The sequence below is a fragment of the Meles meles genome, chromosome 7 (assembly GCF_922984935.1).
Source record: "Meles meles chromosome 7, mMelMel3.1 paternal haplotype, whole genome shotgun sequence".
Lineage (NCBI taxonomy): Eukaryota > Metazoa > Chordata > Mammalia > Carnivora > Mustelidae > Meles > Meles meles.
Window position 1 is genome coordinate 112,326,341 of NC_060072.1, and position 16,647 is coordinate 112,342,987.

Consider the following 16,647-nt stretch of genomic DNA (forward strand, 5'->3'; position numbering starts at 1 on the left):
TCATTTCCCAGCAGGATTGGTGCCCAGTATTGCCTCTCAGCTCTCAATAGACCTCAGGTGCCTGGCCCTGGAAACTGAAGGGATGAAGAAGGGTGGCAGACCAGTGCTCCTGGGCCTTGTCAACTGAGCTCTGAGAGCACATGCCTGTGGCTGCCTTGTTGCATTTGATTCCTGGTGTCCGGATATTGCACATGCATGTTGACCGAATCATTTCTTGTGCCTGCTTTGATGGGATCTTGTCCCCTCAAACTGCAGGAGGCAGAACCTCTGACATCCCCCAGAGACAAGTCCACATGGGGTTGGGGATCTGGATGGCAAGATGGGCTCATGCTCTACCTTCTGGTGCCCACTTCCCATAAGCAACCCCAAGCCTAGCTTCCCCAGAGGTGCCAATCTTAGCGTCAGGGTTTCTACAAGCCCACAAATGCCACTTCCTCCTCTTTTCCCAGTGCTCATGAAAGCCCACAGCTGTGATGCACCCAGCAAACTCTGAAGCCGTGAAGTCAAGGCTCTTCCCATCCCAGACACCCCCATCACCCTCACCTCAGGAACAGAATCTGACAGCAGAGGTCTGGAGTGGTGAACGGGAGGTGAGGGTGTGACCTCGGGGGTGGGGAGGTGCCCTGGCACTGCTCAGCATACCACGAACACAGCTAGTTGTCCATTAGTCCCCACTCTGGGATAGGACTGGAGGCTGGGTGCACATGAGCCCTCCAGGGCTTTCTTAACCAACAGCCGGACTAACGGAGGCAAGAAGAACATGACAGCTGGCTTATTTCCTTATTTCTAGACCCAAGTGAGTAAGTAGCTCAGAGTTTCTGCTCTGTGCCCGACTCGGGACTCCACCATAGGTCAGGCCAGGGGCTCACCACCCACGCTGGGCCCTGGGCTGACAGGTGGGGACAGACAGTGGGGTTAAGGTACTGTAAGAGAGGCCAATGTGGGAGACCCGGGGGTAGCTGAAGGAAAGTGCTAGGCAGTAGGGAAGTGGTTTCCACAGAGGCATGACTCCCCTGTCCTTGGACTTGTGTATACAGGGGACAGGAGCTGCAGACCTGTGCCTGGGAGGGAAAGTGTCCAAGTGCTTTCTCATCAACACAGAGTCTAGGCTCTGGGCCTTGAAGGACATGGGGCTTGGAAGGCAGGAGGGTCTAGAGGGAGGAACACCAAAAAACTCCTGCTGGAGGAGAGGGGAAAGGAGGCTACCTCCAGGACCCCGGCCTGTGGGGCCAAGTTTGTGTTCATACCCATAGTCTAGTACAGGTGGACTGTCAGCACTGGAAAACATCGGGCGCTTCCCCCACCCACTCCAGCCCTGCCTGGTATGTATTGGCAGATACGGCCCAGGGGAAGCTGTGAGAGGCTGGCTCTGACCCAGCTTCGGGACAAAAGCTGAACAAGCAGTCTGGGATTTCCAGTATTACCTTAGCAGCCTTTCCCCTGGATCTTTCTTTTGAGTCAACAACCAACCATTGCCACTGAGGCTCCCAATTAGGGACTCATAGCAGGCTTTCAGGGGGCTGACTTAGGCCCTTAGGCCCAAGTGGCTAGAGAACCCGGAATGTCCCATTCCAGAGTCTGGATCTGGTCAGAATGGGCTCCAGGGGGAAGAGGCAGACAGGAGTTTCCTGGGGAAGGTGGGCTGACTCTGCCAAAGAGCTGGATCCTCCATCGTTTAACGCCAGGGCTGGCTAGGTCACGTGCTCTTCCTGAAGTTAGCTCACTGACTATTGGCTGAATCCCACCAAGCCAAGGGGATGGCGTGGGGGCCCCAGAGTGGAGTAGGGGCCTGGATATGACTGGTTTGAATGTTTTACATGGCAGTTTGTCAGAGGGAGGGATATTGAGGAAGAGGGATCAGTGTCCAGAATTCTGCTCAAAGACGCAGGTGAAGAGTGCCATGTGGCAGAGCGTGTGAGCACTGGATGTGGAATTGGGTGTTGTCTGAAGGGAGGGCCGTGACGCTCACTGCGATGGATCCAGGCACACCAGAGCTGGAGCCGGGCTTGGAATCACGAAGGCAAGAGATACCTGCTTCACGTCACAAGAAGTTTCTGGTTCTTTATTCCTACGCTGGCTTTCTGGCATCCGATCCAACCCCGTGACATCCTTTCCTGCCAATGACACACTCAGCTTTAGGTGTCGTCACTCACTTCCGGGAGAGCAGACTTCGAGCAGCTGCTGCCAGCTCCTGTCACAGGCACAAGGCTAGGAGCACCTCCCCCCCTCCTGGGTCACCAGCACATCTGCTTGTGGGCAAGGGCCCGGGTTACATGTGGAGGGGAGCGCTTCTTTGTGGCTCCGGTGACTGGTGTGCCACTGTGACTCAGCAGCCACAGAGGGAAGGGCACAGGGCCCACAAGACTCTGAGCACTCAGTATCTCTGATCTCTTCGCAGCCCCACAAACACTTCACGGGGCAGAGAGTGAAGGTGACTTTCTCGTTTCAAGCGTAGAAAATAGGTTTGGGGAGCCATATCCAAGTTCAGCCAGCCAGGCAGTGGCCATGCTCGGCCAGATGCCAGAACTGACTCCTGGTCCAGCGGTCGTTTCACTCAGTCACGTGGCCTCCAATCAAGAACTTTTTCCTGGTTGGAGGTGGGGGAAAGAAGGGAAAAAGACTCTTGGGATCACCTTTAGAGGAGCGTAAGGGAAAAGGGAAGGGGCTGGGAAGACTACTGTATTGGCTTGGTGGGAAAAATGAATGGGAAATGTTTTCAACAGCAGAACTCTCCAAATCCATGGGACTACGCATATCCATAGAGCTGCCCGGAGGGGCTCTGCAGACACCATTCGCTGTGATGGAAACTACAGCAGACTCCCCGGCTGAACTCAGTTCTGGGCTCTCAAATCCAAGATCAGTCCTAGGCCCGTGAGAAGGCCCAAACACATCTGTTGATGTTTAAGCCCTTCTCAGTTGCCAGGTCCAGGGGCACATCCTCACCTCAGCTGGAAGAGACTTGTCAGCATTCTACTCAGCCACCACCCCCTGGAGAGAAGCAGGCAGCTGCTCCTGCTATCATGGCCCAATCCACAGAGAGTCTCTGTTCCCCCTCAGGATCCTTGGGGAATTCCTCTCCAGGGAGAAAGAAGTATGGAGTTTAGGGTAGGAGGCCTGAAAGTTCTGTTGCTTCTACTTGCTTTATACAAGAAGTTCTTCACTGGCTTCTACTTTTTTTTTTTAAGATTTTATTTTTAAGTAATCCTTACATCCAATGTGGGGCTTGAACTTACAACCTCGGGATCAATGCACGCACTCCCCAGGCTGGGTGGGCAAGGGGCCAGGCTGCCAGGCTGCCCACCCTGGAGAGGCCAGTAGGCCCACCCCCTCCCCTCTATTCAGTGCCATCCAATTCATTCTGCTGATTAAGGCCTCCTCCAGGGTCAACCCATCGATGCCCTTCTCCTTCATCAGGTTCCTAGTTTCCTGATCACGTAGCTAGGTTTTGAATCCATGTCTTCTTTTTATTGTCCTTAAGACCCCTCCTATCCTACCTTCTCCAACAGCAAAGGTACCCTTTCTCCATTAGGCCGGCTACCCCACCCCCGCCACTGTGCTGCAGTGAAACTTCCCATGCTCACCCAGAGATGAAAAGCAGATGTTGAGGGGCGGGGGGAGGCAAGTGCAATCCTCAGCTAGGGCAGAAAGACACCTTTTCTGTTTGTTCTTTTCTTTCAAGATACATAGTAAGATCAAGGGAAAGAGAGGCAGGAATATTCTCCTAGCTGTTTTTTTTCCCCCCCAATCCAAACAAAGTTGTGGGGGCAGGTAGAAAGACTGGAGCGGGGTGGGATGGGGTGGAGGGTGGGGATGAGTGGGAGGAGACAGGAGTAACAAGCAGCAACACAGCTCCCTGCCCTCCCCCCACCCCACCCCCACAGATACATGCCCCGCCAAAGGATAGGCTGGGCGGGGGGCACCTCAAGAAGGGAAGAAATGATCCTCTTCCACACAAAAGAAAAAAATAATGACGGACTTTATTTTGGTTGTGGGCCACAGGAGTGCAAACAGCTGGAGGGTAAATGTGCACTCCCCTACACCAAACTGAAGAAAAGTTACTACTTGTTTCCCTCGTTCCTTCCCACTCAAGACTCTAAACTTCATGAACAGGGTGGGCATGGCTCTTCACACACAGAGGCCTGAACTCAGTGTACATGTCGACCTCAAGCCCTGCAGTCAGCTCGGCGGGCACACCCCTCTCCCCACGCTCCTCCGGCACGGCGTTGTAGAAGACTTGTCTTTTCTTTTTTTTTTTTTTTTTTTTTAGACTTGTCTTTTCTTGATGCTTCTTCCAAATATCTTCCCATAGGAAAACTTGGCAGGGTCCTGGGGCTGCTCTCTGCATCTTCCAAGAACAGGGACCCAGGCCATGGCGGGGTGATTCACTCAGAAGAGACAATCACTCTGGGGTGAGTTAAGGCTCTACCAACTCTGATCCCTGGGCTGTAGATGAGGCATCAGGGAAAAGAAGGGGGTGTTCCCCCAAGTTGAGTGCTGGTTTGTTTCCACCGGTATAAGGCACCAAATGCTGACCCAAGGCCAGCATTCTTCAGCCTCAGGCATGACCTTCCCCACCCAGGTTTTTACATGTGACCTTAACAGGTGATGAAGACTTGAGACATTAATTACTAGGGCCAGAAACAGTATTCTGTCCCAATTGGGAGGATGGCACCAAGTAAGTCTGGCCCTGGTTACATTTTAAAAATTGTACTTAATTCTTTAAAAAGTTTATAAAAAGTGTTAAATAAAATACAGCTGAGGAAAGGGGACCGTTGGGGGTTATGTGCTGCTTGTGTTTTTTCCCCACAGGTAACAAGCTCTTGGGGAGACAACCTGAAGGCCACAGTGCCAAAACTTGGGTATGCAGCCGGGCCTTTTTGCTAAGAAACACTCACTTTCTCGTTGCTTGATGTGCCAGCTGCCTCTGGTCGTGTATGAATGAACCCTTGTTCTTTTGGCTCTCGATCAGCATTGTAACACTAACATAACCTAGCCTTTACCTGGATGAATCCCTTATCCTTGATAATGACTCTGGAAGACCAGGGACCCAAGACATGTGCCCTGGAGCCCTTGTGGGGAGAGCAGGTTTGGTGGAGCTGCCTTAAGATGAAGGTGGAGGTGGCTGGTGGCTGTAGGAGGCAGGAGGGAAAAGGTGGGGTGTCCCCTTGAGCTGAGAGTGCTGGTTTGTTCCCAGTAAGGCACCGAGTGCTGACTCAGGCTCAGCATTGTCCAGCCTCAGGCGAGCACCCCTCAGCGGCCCAGCTGAAGGTTCTGTGAACACTGCCCTATAGCAACTGTACTGTGTAAGGTAAGTTCCTGAGAGCAAACAGAAGGTTCAGCCCAGCATTCTAAGTAATTAAAAATGAACGCACAACTCTGTTGGCTCACCAGATTGATGTGAGATGAACCTTGGTCCGAAGGAGACAGCCCCTAGAGGAGCTGGGACTGCCTTCCTTCAACATTAGTTATTATCATGAAAGATGTCTGTCCATCTACAAAGGCCCCGATTCAAGAATCTCAAACCCTTCAATGTTTTGCTCTGCCGTGGATCCTGTGGGCTGGTTAACAAGGAGGGAGAACCCACCAGTTCAATGATAAGCTTCAGGCTTCCTTTGAAGTCAGAGAAGAGACAGGAACAAGTCTCATCTCTGAATGCTAACCTTAATCTTGTCTAACTACCTTTCCTTACTGCTCTCTCACATGTGGACACAGACACCAGCAACCTCCTTCTCATCTCACAAGCTGTGTGAGGCAGCGTCACACCTGCACTGGGGACTCCAAACACCCCTTCTCTTGAGTCTGGCAGAATGCTCCACCTGCCTACTTCAGAGACTGGTCCATACAACCGAGGTCTTCCACGCTCCAGGCTAGTCCTTTCTGGGTTCAAAGGCTTAAATCCAGCCTCCTTTAGAGCCAGATGTCCACTCTGGTTCAGAAAGGCCATGCTGACCAAGAAAAGGAAGGTGCTCGTGTGTGTGTATGTGCGCATGAATTGTGCATGCACTGTGGGACGCTGTCTCCTCTTCCACATAGGTCTCAGTAACAGGTGGCTTCCCAGGCAGAGGCAGCCGGCACACAGGGCCTACCCACAGAAGCCAGGACTCCAGGTTCCCTGTTTGAGCCCCACCTGCAAGACCTCCTCCGGGCGGGGAACACAAGGAGTGGTACTGTCACAAAATGCTACCTGGTGAAGCTCGGCAGCGACAGGAGGTCCATCTGGGAGTGTCCATGAAAGGCCTGTGTGACCCTAGGCACCTGGTTTATCAGGCTCTTTGTTTTAGCATCCGGGGTGCAGCTCTGGCCCCCGGGCTGATGGTTTCTTACCCTCTTCACTGAGCAATGCTGGGGGGAATCTTCCGAGCAGGTAACCCAACAAGAGGGGGTGAGTCTCCGTTAAGAGGGCCAGTCTGGCCAGCTTATCAAATAAAATGGCACATTCTCTCCATTTGCTATTTTTCACTCTGATTCCTAAGAAGGGACCAGGAAGTTTCAGGGTTCAGGAGGGATTGCAGAGCCATAAGACCTGGTTGTTTCTTGGAAGGAAAGAGGGGATGTGCTTCTGCGGTGGCACTTACGTGGGGGCTTGGGCAGTCTCCTTTCTGGTTACCTGCCTAAAACCAGCAATCATAATCTCCTGCCACCTGGGGCTGCTGTGAACTGAGGCCAAATCCTGCCTGTTTCCAACTCTAATCAAAGCCCCTCTGGGGAACAAAAGGTGACTGAGATCAGCACAGGTGGTGACTACTGAACTCCAGCCTTCCCCAAGGCATATGGCTATGGCACGCACCATGGCCACAGAATGTACACTCGACCTAGTTCTGTTTTTTTTCTGCCTGAGATGTCCACGTCTGTGTCAGAGACGGATAGGTGGCAACAAAGCTGAAAGGCTCTGGGAACCGGCTTCCACGGCAGTTGGCTCTAGGCTAGACAACCCTCACCTCCACCCATTGCCATTTGGTTGCTCCCTGCTGCTGTTACTGTGCCAGAGGGAGACATGTGCCTTTGGGATTAGCTGTTTGGGTGATGACAAAGTCATCACACCAAGGGAGGGGAAAAGAGCTGGAATGTGTCTCCATTTGGAGACAAACCCAAGAGGCTTCTTGTAGCCAAGAGAGAAGAGCTGGCCGGGATTGTTTCCTTTAATTTCTTGGGGATGATTCCAGTCCAAAGAAGGGTGATATCATCTCTCCAAGATCCTATGCTGAATGTCCTCGTAGACACCGACTCATCTAAATGATTAAGGCCCGGAGGTTGCTGACCCCATGCCACTGAGCTCCCTGGTCAGCTGTGTCAAAGGACAGAGGCCGAGGTGGCGTGGAAGCAGGACTGGCAAGGAATGCTGCCAGGGGCACAGGACCACGCCGACTTGAAGACTCTCACTTTCACAGAACATGCTTCTTCTCTTTTAGAGGGTACTGGGGCCTGGTTCTGAAGAACAGCGTCTACCACACTAAGTTGTTTTAGGCATTTTCTCAAATGATGAGAAATCAATCAGTTGATGGCTGAGCCAGGATAATATGGAGTTGTGTTCTTTAAACAAGCTTGTACACACACTCATACATGTGCCAGACATCTAAATGACTTGCGTGGACACCATCTACCTGAAAAAGGCAGGTGCTGGAACGTGGAACTACATTCCAGCTCACGGCCAAGTCTGGCAAAATGACTTAAGAAATACACTCTGTATTTCTTTGAAAAACTTTTATTGTGCAGAAAGTGGCCCATTCCCCTTTGCAGCTTGGTTATTACCACCTTTAAAATGTTTTCCTTTGAACTCTAACTCCTGCCCCACTGAAAAATTTCTTCTCTTCTGAAATGAAAAAGAATAACCTATCATTGCTGGTCAAAAGCAACTGGAAGATGGTTTCTGGGGACAAAGGCCTAAAGACATCACTCAAACAGGGCGAGAACCCCACACGGAGGCCCGCAGACTCAGGAGTGGAGGTGCCTGCTGCCTTCCCTCTGGTGATGGGGAGCTGGTTGCCCATCGTATCGGCCTTGTGTTTGGGCTCACTCAAGCTCTGGCATTTCATTTCCTGCAATGCCTGCCTTCAAGGGGACTTCAATCTGGGGAAGAACAGTTGCCTGGAGCTGCATGCATTTCCAGAGTTGGAAAACATTTCATGCAGCATGTCGCCAGGGTTCTAAAGTAAACTGCAAACTAGTGGTTATAAAACAGGAGCTTTAAAGGAAATGTGCGCTGCAGGAGCCGGAAGGAACACTGTGGAGAGCGGAGAACCAGGGCACGTGTTGGAGGCTTGTGGATTTTGGAAGCTTCTCTGGAAGGTCTTCAGTCCCCTTTCTAGTAATCGCAGGTCACTGTGTGTGCTTTCACAGGGATGCAGGGGTATTAAAAGGCTAACCGTCCCAGCTGGCAGCGGGGGCTCATGGTCCCGTGTGGTGTTCCTGCCACTAACAGCATTTCCCTGTGGCCCCATCCCACAGCCGCCACTTGGCATAGCGCTGCCTTGTTCTGGGGTTTGCAGGAGTCACAAGGGATGGAGGCGGCTCTCTGGGGGGCTGGTCTAGTTCCGGTGGCATTCAGGAGGTGAAGAGGGTTAGGGACGAGGCCACACAGGCGATGAAGGTCCTGTCTCAAGTTCAATTTTACTGGAAGGTTGAGGTTTAAAGGGAGAATCTAGAACACCCTCCTCTTGCCTTGTTAAGAATAAGAATAATTGCAGACACTCCACCTCATCGGAAAACAGGAAGTGAAGGAGTCAGAGCTGTGACGGTTGCTAGCAGCACCCCTCCTGCGTTTCCACAGGAGAGCCATGGCAGCTTTTGGACAAAGTGAAGAGTGAGATAGGTTCTCTGCTCCTTTGTACTAGGAATGAAGGCTCAAGTTGAGGCATGGTGGGGCTCCCATGGAAGTGCCAAGGTCGGTGCAGACACCTGATCTAGGCTGCCCTGAAGAGCTGCTGCCAGGCCTCTGTTCGCCCTCCACCAGAAGTCCGCCAGAGGCCACTTCCGGACTGGCCCTGCCCGGGCAGGAACCCTCCCTGGGCTGACTGCCTGTCAGTCACCAGGTCTTCCCCACTGTGGCTCTGTGAGCTAGCCAGACGATGTCAGTCTCTGGCTCAACTATGAGAAATGAGCAGTTTGACTCAAGGAGCCAGTTCCGTGGTGTTCATTATCCCTGGCCTTCCATGAAGATCGGGGTACACAGGAGGTTTGGGGTGGAGTCAACTGTGAGAGACCAACCTCAATTCCAACACCTGCATCTCTGTCTGGTTGGCTGTGAGGCTGGGCTGAGGGAATTCTCAGCAGCCAGCTGGATTACAAGGTCCCGGCACACACTTCCAGCCTGGAAAAGGGCTCACCTTTCACAATAAATGTGCTGAGGGGAGGTGAAACCCTGGCACCAAAACAGAGAAAAAAAAAAATGGGTTCTTCAGAGCCAGGGTCAACAGGAAGAGGCGAGTGGCATCTGTGCCCTTTGGCCTGGCCTCCAACAGTGCTGAAATGTACCCTTAGACAATGAGTGGTGCAGACACGAAGTTTGGTACCACAGTGAGGGCGGGCTGGGTGAAGGAGGAGGGGCGGACACCCAGTACAGGAGGGGACAGGAGAGCTAGGAGCAAAAAACCACGCAGGGGTCTCAGCTGCTCCCTGATGCCAACTGGGTCAGTGACACTCTGAAGAAGGCTAATAAATAGACGGCTGGGACAGTGTTCAGTCAGGTCGGGATGGGACCGTGTAGGAGGACGCGGCAGACACCTCCGTCACTCCCACATTGGGTGCCAAGTGATCAGTGTCTCTAGTAAAGATATAAAAATGCAGTTACTTCTTTTCAAGTATTAAAAAAATAAGTTAATTGACAAAAAGGGTCCGAAGCGGCTGAGCATCTTGCTAGGCTGACAGCTTCATCTCGATGTGCAAACACAGGAAAAATGTCAGGGAAAAAGATAATCTCCTACCCCGACGTGAGGCGCTGAACAGTAATGACGCCTGTCTGTCAACTGGGGGCTAGAAATGCAGAGCCTCATCCTGTCCCCCAAAGTCAGTATTTTCCAGTGTGAAAATTGTTGTGAATTCAAAGCAGAATGCAGCAGTCCACAGGCCTCAGGTCAAAGCCAGAGAGAGGCCTGGGGCATCTGGCCACGAGGGGTCCAGTGTGCGGTGCAGGGGGCCGGGGAGCAGACCCCTCCTGGGTCCTCCTTATTTGCAACATGAATTCGGGAGCCAGCCCATCTTCAGCTTCCCCTGTGATGCTGGGGTAGGCGCTCACCAGCAGGCCACTGCCCCCCTTCCCGGGCTTGCTTCCCATCTTGTCCCCCCTACCAGGGTGTCCTCTTCATTTCTTTGGTGGTGCTTCAGGAAGCATGAAGAAGATCGCCGCCCCCTCCGCTCCGTGGAGGTGCACTCTGGTGGCTATGGTTTTGACAGACAGGGAGCAGATTCCTTCTCTTGTCTCCTCTTGTGGAAGGAGGAGCACCAGCTACCGTGGAGCCTCGGGGAGCGGGCAGGTTTTCTTTTTTCCCACTTCACGTGTCAAATGCTCCATATTCCTCTCTCTCTCTGGAGCAGGGAGTCAGGGTGGGCCCCTTCCAAGGAGGCTGAGCCACCTCAGATAATCATCTTCACCTGGGGTTCCCCAGAGCATAGACCTTGACCCACTTTTCAAGAGGCACATAGACATTTGCATGTAAACTCCCAGGAGGTGCCAGGCCTTCTGAGAGATCTTTCATCCGGGTGGTTTGGAAGAACCCAGCCTGGGTCAGGTGGATGCCACAGACCAGTCAGCCGGAGCACAGCTGGAGCTCAGGACCAGTTCAGGCTGAAGCCCTTGGACAGCATGACGGCCTCCAGGTCCTTGTCCTCTTCTTTTTCCCGGAGTCGCTGCTCCTCGAGCAGGGCCACGAGGGCATCTCTCTGTTCCACCACCTCCAGCATCTCGTTCAAGATCTTCTTCTCCTCTGACAACTCGTCCTCAGTTTTCAGATGATCTGGGCAGTGGCCAAAGACATTAGGTCTCTAGGGCCAGGAGGCAGCAGGCCCACACCCAGCTTTCCTGGGTGGCCCCCAGCCCTGCTCCCCGCTTACCTTCCACTGCCATCCGCTCCCGTAGTTCCTGCTGCAGTCGGCTCTGCCGGTCTTCCAGTTCCAGCTCCCGGGCACTGGCAGTGGGGGGTGGGGGGGGCGGGAGAAGGGAGGAGGAGAGGAGAGGGGGAGACAAGCACAGTGACTCGGGGCCATATTTCCTCATCCCCTAAATTAGGAAGCAGCAGCACTCCTGCTGTGACAGGGGCTGAGCTGATGGCCCCCCTTGGCTGGGTCCCCACCCAAAGGCCACTCACAAGATCATCAGCTCCGACTCGTAGCGCACCATGGCATTTTTCTCTTGCACCAACTTGAACCACTCCTGCATCAGCTTGGGGTCATCTTTCTTGCCCATGCCTGCCAAGAGAGAGGGTGCGTCAGGTGCAGCAAGTGTCTGCCGTCTTCCCCGGCCGGCAGGAGTCATCACACAGGGGCAAATGTGCAAAGAGAGCCGAGCAGGATGCTGCCGGAACACTCCCAAGCCAGGTCCAAAGTTTGCCTACAGCCATGGAAGGGGGGCGCGGTGCCCCAGAGCCTAACAGAATCTGCGTCTCCACCTCTCCTTCCCAGGCCCAGCCCACAGCCCCTCAGGAACCTGATTCCAGCCTGTCTGGACCCCTCCTGCTCAATGGATTGCTCTTGGTAGGTCTGAAGTGCTTTGCCCTCTCTCTCCCCCTTTTCCCCATTCATTTCCTATCTGTATGGTACTTGCTGGGTACTAGATCTGTTTTAGGAAAACCAGTCTCGTGAACCAGGCAAATGCAAGTTTATAAACTGCACTTACCCCTCCTTTGAAGGTACCCTCACTGACCCAGCTCCTGCCCCTGTCTGGGCTGCTGGTACTGATGCCTGCCTGTTTCTTTAGCTCCCGGTCAGGGAGATGGCTTTTCTCAAACTGTGGCTTTATCGGGCTTCCTGAAAAACGGTCCCCTGAGGAATCCTGCATGGTACATGCAGAAGTACCTCCCAGGATGGCTGTCAGGCTTCTCACCAAGGGCAGAGAGAACACCCACTAGGAAATCAGGCAGTGTCCTCTGCTCTGACCCAACGTCAGCAGCAGTTTCTGGGGCTAGTGCTCTGCACTAACACATAGCTGAAAACTCCATCTCCATCAGGGGCAGCCTGATCCTGTGGAGCTTAACTGAGACAGCAGAATAGTAGGAAGAACTTTCCAAGGAATCAGACCACCCAAGGAGAGAACAAACTCCTTTTCCTTGGAGCACAAAGAAGCTCACGGCAATAGTGCGGTCCTGCCTGAAGCAAAAGACAGACTCTATCAACGGTCTTCAATATTTTTGTGTATCAAACCATTCTGAGAATCTCAGGAAATCCAGGGACAAGCTTCCTAGAAAAATACATGTCTGCATGTCCAACAATTTTATACAGAACTTCAGGGTGTTCGTGGGTTCCCTGAAGTTCACCTGTGGGTCCCAGGTTAAGAGGCACTGGACTGGGAGATCTTTCCAAGTGCCTTCCATTTTATGACTCACTTGGGTGGATGTCCTATCCTGGTAAAGATCAGATCCAGAAACATATGGAATACACTCTCAGGAGGGACAACACTCCTCTGTCAAGCTCCTTACTCACTGTTTTCCTATATTCTTCCCACCTGACTTCCTTGCACACTGTTCAAAGACAACTCTCTGCTGTGTTGTTTGCTTGACACGCAGGAGGCCCAAGCCAGTTAGTCTTTCAATGGGGGCCACACTCTGGAGAGGCAGAAACGAATAGCACCCACACAAGCGGGGGTTAGTGTGTGCACAGAGCCCAGGTACATGTGCGGCTGTGCTCCCAAGGTGGAGGCCTGTCCCTGAATCCTACTCTGCAAGGCAGAAACTCCCTCCTGACCAGCCGAGCCTGCCTCCGTGGAGTGCTGGAGTGTCTGGGGACAAAAGTTCTCCTTACCCGACCCAATAGACTTGGTCCTTTGGCTTTTAGAGCAGCCCACAGCTCAGTTCCATGCATTCCTTTCTGAGCGTCTCTGCACAGTGTGCCCACATGGCATGGAAGATGGAGCCCTGAGGCATGCAAGCTGTCCAGTGCGGCAAGCTGGGAGTGCACTGGGAATTTTCTCCCTCCTTCCCGCCTCCCCATGAGCAAGGACAAAAATTCCACTGGGAGACATCTGAACACTGCTCATGAGCTATGGTAGAGACTTTTCACAGCCGATGAGCAAAGGTATATGGCGGGGTGGGTGAAAGTCAAATGTGAGCGCCATGAAGAGCAGGGTTAAGAGGTTAGCAAGGGTTAGTCATGACCACACTCCCCTTTCCCCTTCCCACATGCCTTTTCAACAACAATCTTATCACCACAACAGACTTTAAATCAGACAAACTTAAAAACACACACACACACACACACACACACACACACTCAGCAAGACACAGGGTAGAGAAGTTTGCATTTAGTGGGTTTTTGTTTGTTTGTTTGTTTTTGTTGTTTTGGGGAAAAGAACTTGGGGGCATTTGTAGACCAGTCTTTGTAAGGACAGTATTCCTCGACTCCACTGATACAAATCTCTGCCACACAGGTAGGAGGTTCCTCACCCGTGTGTCCCCTCTATCCGCTCGATTTGAGTCTGAGAAGTCCCACCATGAATGGCGGCACAACGTCATGGGATGCTTCAGCGGTAGCCTGAAAGGCCAGTACCTTGAGGCTCTCTGGTTTCCCTCTGTACCCCAGTCCTCCCCAAGACAGTCAAAGGGATACTGTACCTTGTAAGAAACTGCCACATACTCATGGAATTTTGTAACAAGGCTATCGAGTGTCAGAGAAAAAGAGAAATAGCTGGGTTTTGGGTCCCTGTTTGACTAGTGTTGCTATGACCGCCGAGAGGCAGTGGGGATGAGGTTGGGGGAGTTACGTTACCTTCCTGGACACAGCAAGGGCAGAAGGAGAGAGGTCTACGCCGTGGAGTCCCGCCACTGGGCTCAACTTCAAAAAGGACCAAACAAGGAAAAGGAGGAGGAGGAGACGAAGAAAGACAAAAAGGAAGAGGAGGAAAAGGAGGAGGAAGAGGAGTTTGGAAGTGGAGAGGGACAGGGAGAAGGTGAAATAAAAAACAAGCAGAGGACAAAAAGCATAAGAAGTGAGAAAGGAACAACAGGAGGAAAAGAAAAAAAATACAAGAAATGGAAAAGCAGAAACAAGGGAAACAAAGTCTACAAATGAATTAAGTCCTTTTTTCAGCATGGAAACTGAACAAGGGCAGACCCAGGCATCAGGCGTTTGGCTTAAAAAAAGAATGCACGTGCTTCCTGGCCATGGTGGGAGGCTCTGGGTTTGAATGGGTTGCTCCTTCTTCCTCTGTTCCTTACTGTGAGGGTGGTGACATTGGGATACCATCATATGGTGGCCTTTGGGTTTTAGGTGTTGGGTTCCCTCCTCAAAAATGCCCAAAGCCCCTGGGACTGGTCAGCCTACCTCTGTGGAACAGTCCATGATTAAATCTGTGCCCAGCACTGCTCCTAGGTTTGCAGGTGATAATTTCATGTCACCAACCAGACCCGTGTGAAACATTCTAAGATGTCACCATAGACTCATGCGCTCCATATACAACTGGCCTTGGAGAAGTGTCACAGGTGAGGAAGGGTCTGCCACTACTGGATTACCAGGCCTCCAGAAAGCAGCTCTGAGTCTATGGAGGCAGCGCCTCATCTGGGGAGGGCTTCCAGGGCCGACTCTACAGTGCTGTGAATTCTGAGCCAGGACAAATTGAGGGAAACATATCCACACAGAGGCGACTTCCCCTGGTCCACATCATATCCCCCCACCATGTACCAGGGAGAGCCAACCACCCCCTTTTCTTCTGCCCCTCCATCTCCAGAATCTCCAGAGAGGACTCCAACAGCACAGCTGGGGGAAGGCTGTCACACTTCGGAAAGACCAAAGGGGTGAGCTGACAGGACATATTGAAAACTCACAGTAACAATGCTAGTAAGAGTCATGGATGGGGCAACTGAGAAAAGACAGGGCGCAGAGAGACATGCCTAAGACTGAGGGAGACCTGACAGTTATTCAGGGAGAGGGAGAGGGAGAGGGAGAGAAGCCCATCAAGGGACCATCACAGAACCACCAGGGCACACAGGAGACACAGGCTGAGAGAAACGGCCTCAGGATTGTAGGGAGCAGGGGTGGTTTTAGGATTGGAACAGGGTTTAAGAAATAGCTCTGTTTCAGTCAACAGGAAAGCCCAATAGACAACCTAGTGGCTGAGGAGCCCTTCTGCTTTGCAAACGCAGGTACCACATTTTCCCTTTCTTTTTAACCCTTCATCATAGTGGTTTGTGCACAGCGAATCTGGTGTCAGGTACAACTTCAAAACTAAAGCCAGAGACTTGTTTGTGGGTGTGCATGTGTGTCTATCATGTTGATCACATCCAGGGTTCTAAACAAACGTGGCTGTGACCAGCTGATGCACTAGGGGAGGGGAGAAGGGCTCCTTTCTCTGCTCAGGCTGATCCATATCCAACCTTCCTTGTTTCAAAGTGTAGACGCTATGCTGGTGCTCAGAACACCTGGATAAGTAAGACAATGGCGATGAACAATGTCTGCGGCTTCCTGGTACTGGCATTATGCAGACAGACCGATGTGGGGTGAAATGGTGTCCACAGCTGTTAGCAAGGGATGGGGACATGACGCACAGCCAACATAGTGGAGCCCATGTACTTGCTCATATGTACTTTCTGGATATCACAAAATGTAACTTTTAGTTCCTTTTATGTAGACCACATCCTCATACACCCTTTCCAATACAGAAGACAATAAGAGCTAACAGGATATTCAGACAGAAATTTGAAAATAAAATTAGTAAAGGGGACATCAGGGAAAGCAAGTGTTAAAAAAAACAAGCTCCAAGGTGTCCTGGATAGGACATAGGAATGCTTATTTCTTGGTCATTATTTCGTGGTTCCACTTTCCTGCTATGGTAGCCCTGGGCCTGTCTCTGTGGGCAGCCTGTGTGGCCGTCATCTTGCCTGGGTGGGGGCAGCTCTCATTTCTCAGCCTGGTTTTTGACAGTAATGCCACTCTATCTGTGGATAGCTGACCCAGCATTGTAGCAGTAACTTTTTATACAATTCATGCTTACAGATACCACCAGAATGTTATTTATCTTTTGGTAAGGTACATCAGGGGCATTACCTTTCATGTCCAAGCTCAATCTACCAGATTAAACTTGTAGAACGCCCAAGATTGGGAGAATTTCTTGGTGATTCAGGTATAAGGAATGAGGCTTTCATTGATTTTCTTTTCTGTGTAGCTGAGGTTATGTAGCCTGAAGCAAGGTAAGATTAACCAGATGTTCGGTTGCCTGTTCTAACTCCTCAGTATCAATGCCATGCTCCTGACTTGAGACAGGCAGCTTTTGCACTACAAGGATGACACGGCCAATTCCAAACCCAGAGGGAATCACGTTGGCTGGTTTGCAATGCTGCTGAGTGGTAAGCACGCAACATAATAGCATGGAAGGCTTCTGGTCCAGTAGCCCCAGTCTACATACATAGCCAGGGCTAAGATGTGTTATAAAAACTCAGTGTAGAATGAATCTCTAGGTTGGGAAATAAATGAAGCCCCCCACCAAAGAAAAAGAAAATAACAGGTAAG

General features: G+C 51.8%; 1 protein-coding gene across 7 annotated transcripts in view; it reads right to left on the reverse strand.

Moving 5' to 3' along the window:
* Window positions 1-7,686: 7,686 nt before the first annotated feature.
* MICAL3 (microtubule associated monooxygenase, calponin and LIM domain containing 3) overlaps window positions 7,687-16,647 on the reverse strand; it is a 195,359-nt gene continuing 186,398 nt past the window's right edge. For 4 of the 7 annotated variants that reach the window (XM_046011560.1, XM_046011556.1, XM_046011555.1 and 1 more), the window contains 3 exons: window positions 11,301-11,400; window positions 11,047-11,120; window positions 7,687-10,949 (listed from right to left, as the gene is read on the reverse strand). In XM_046011560.1, the coding sequence (XP_045867516.1) occupies window positions 10,765-10,949; window positions 11,047-11,120; window positions 11,301-11,400 (359 nt within the window). In that variant the 3' untranslated portion in view covers window positions 7,687-10,764. Of the gene's footprint in view, window positions 10,950-11,046; window positions 11,121-11,300; window positions 11,401-13,911; window positions 13,978-16,647 lie in introns of all 7 variants that reach the window. The other 3 variants (XM_046011559.1, XM_046011558.1, XM_046011557.1) reach the window with 1 other exon arrangement.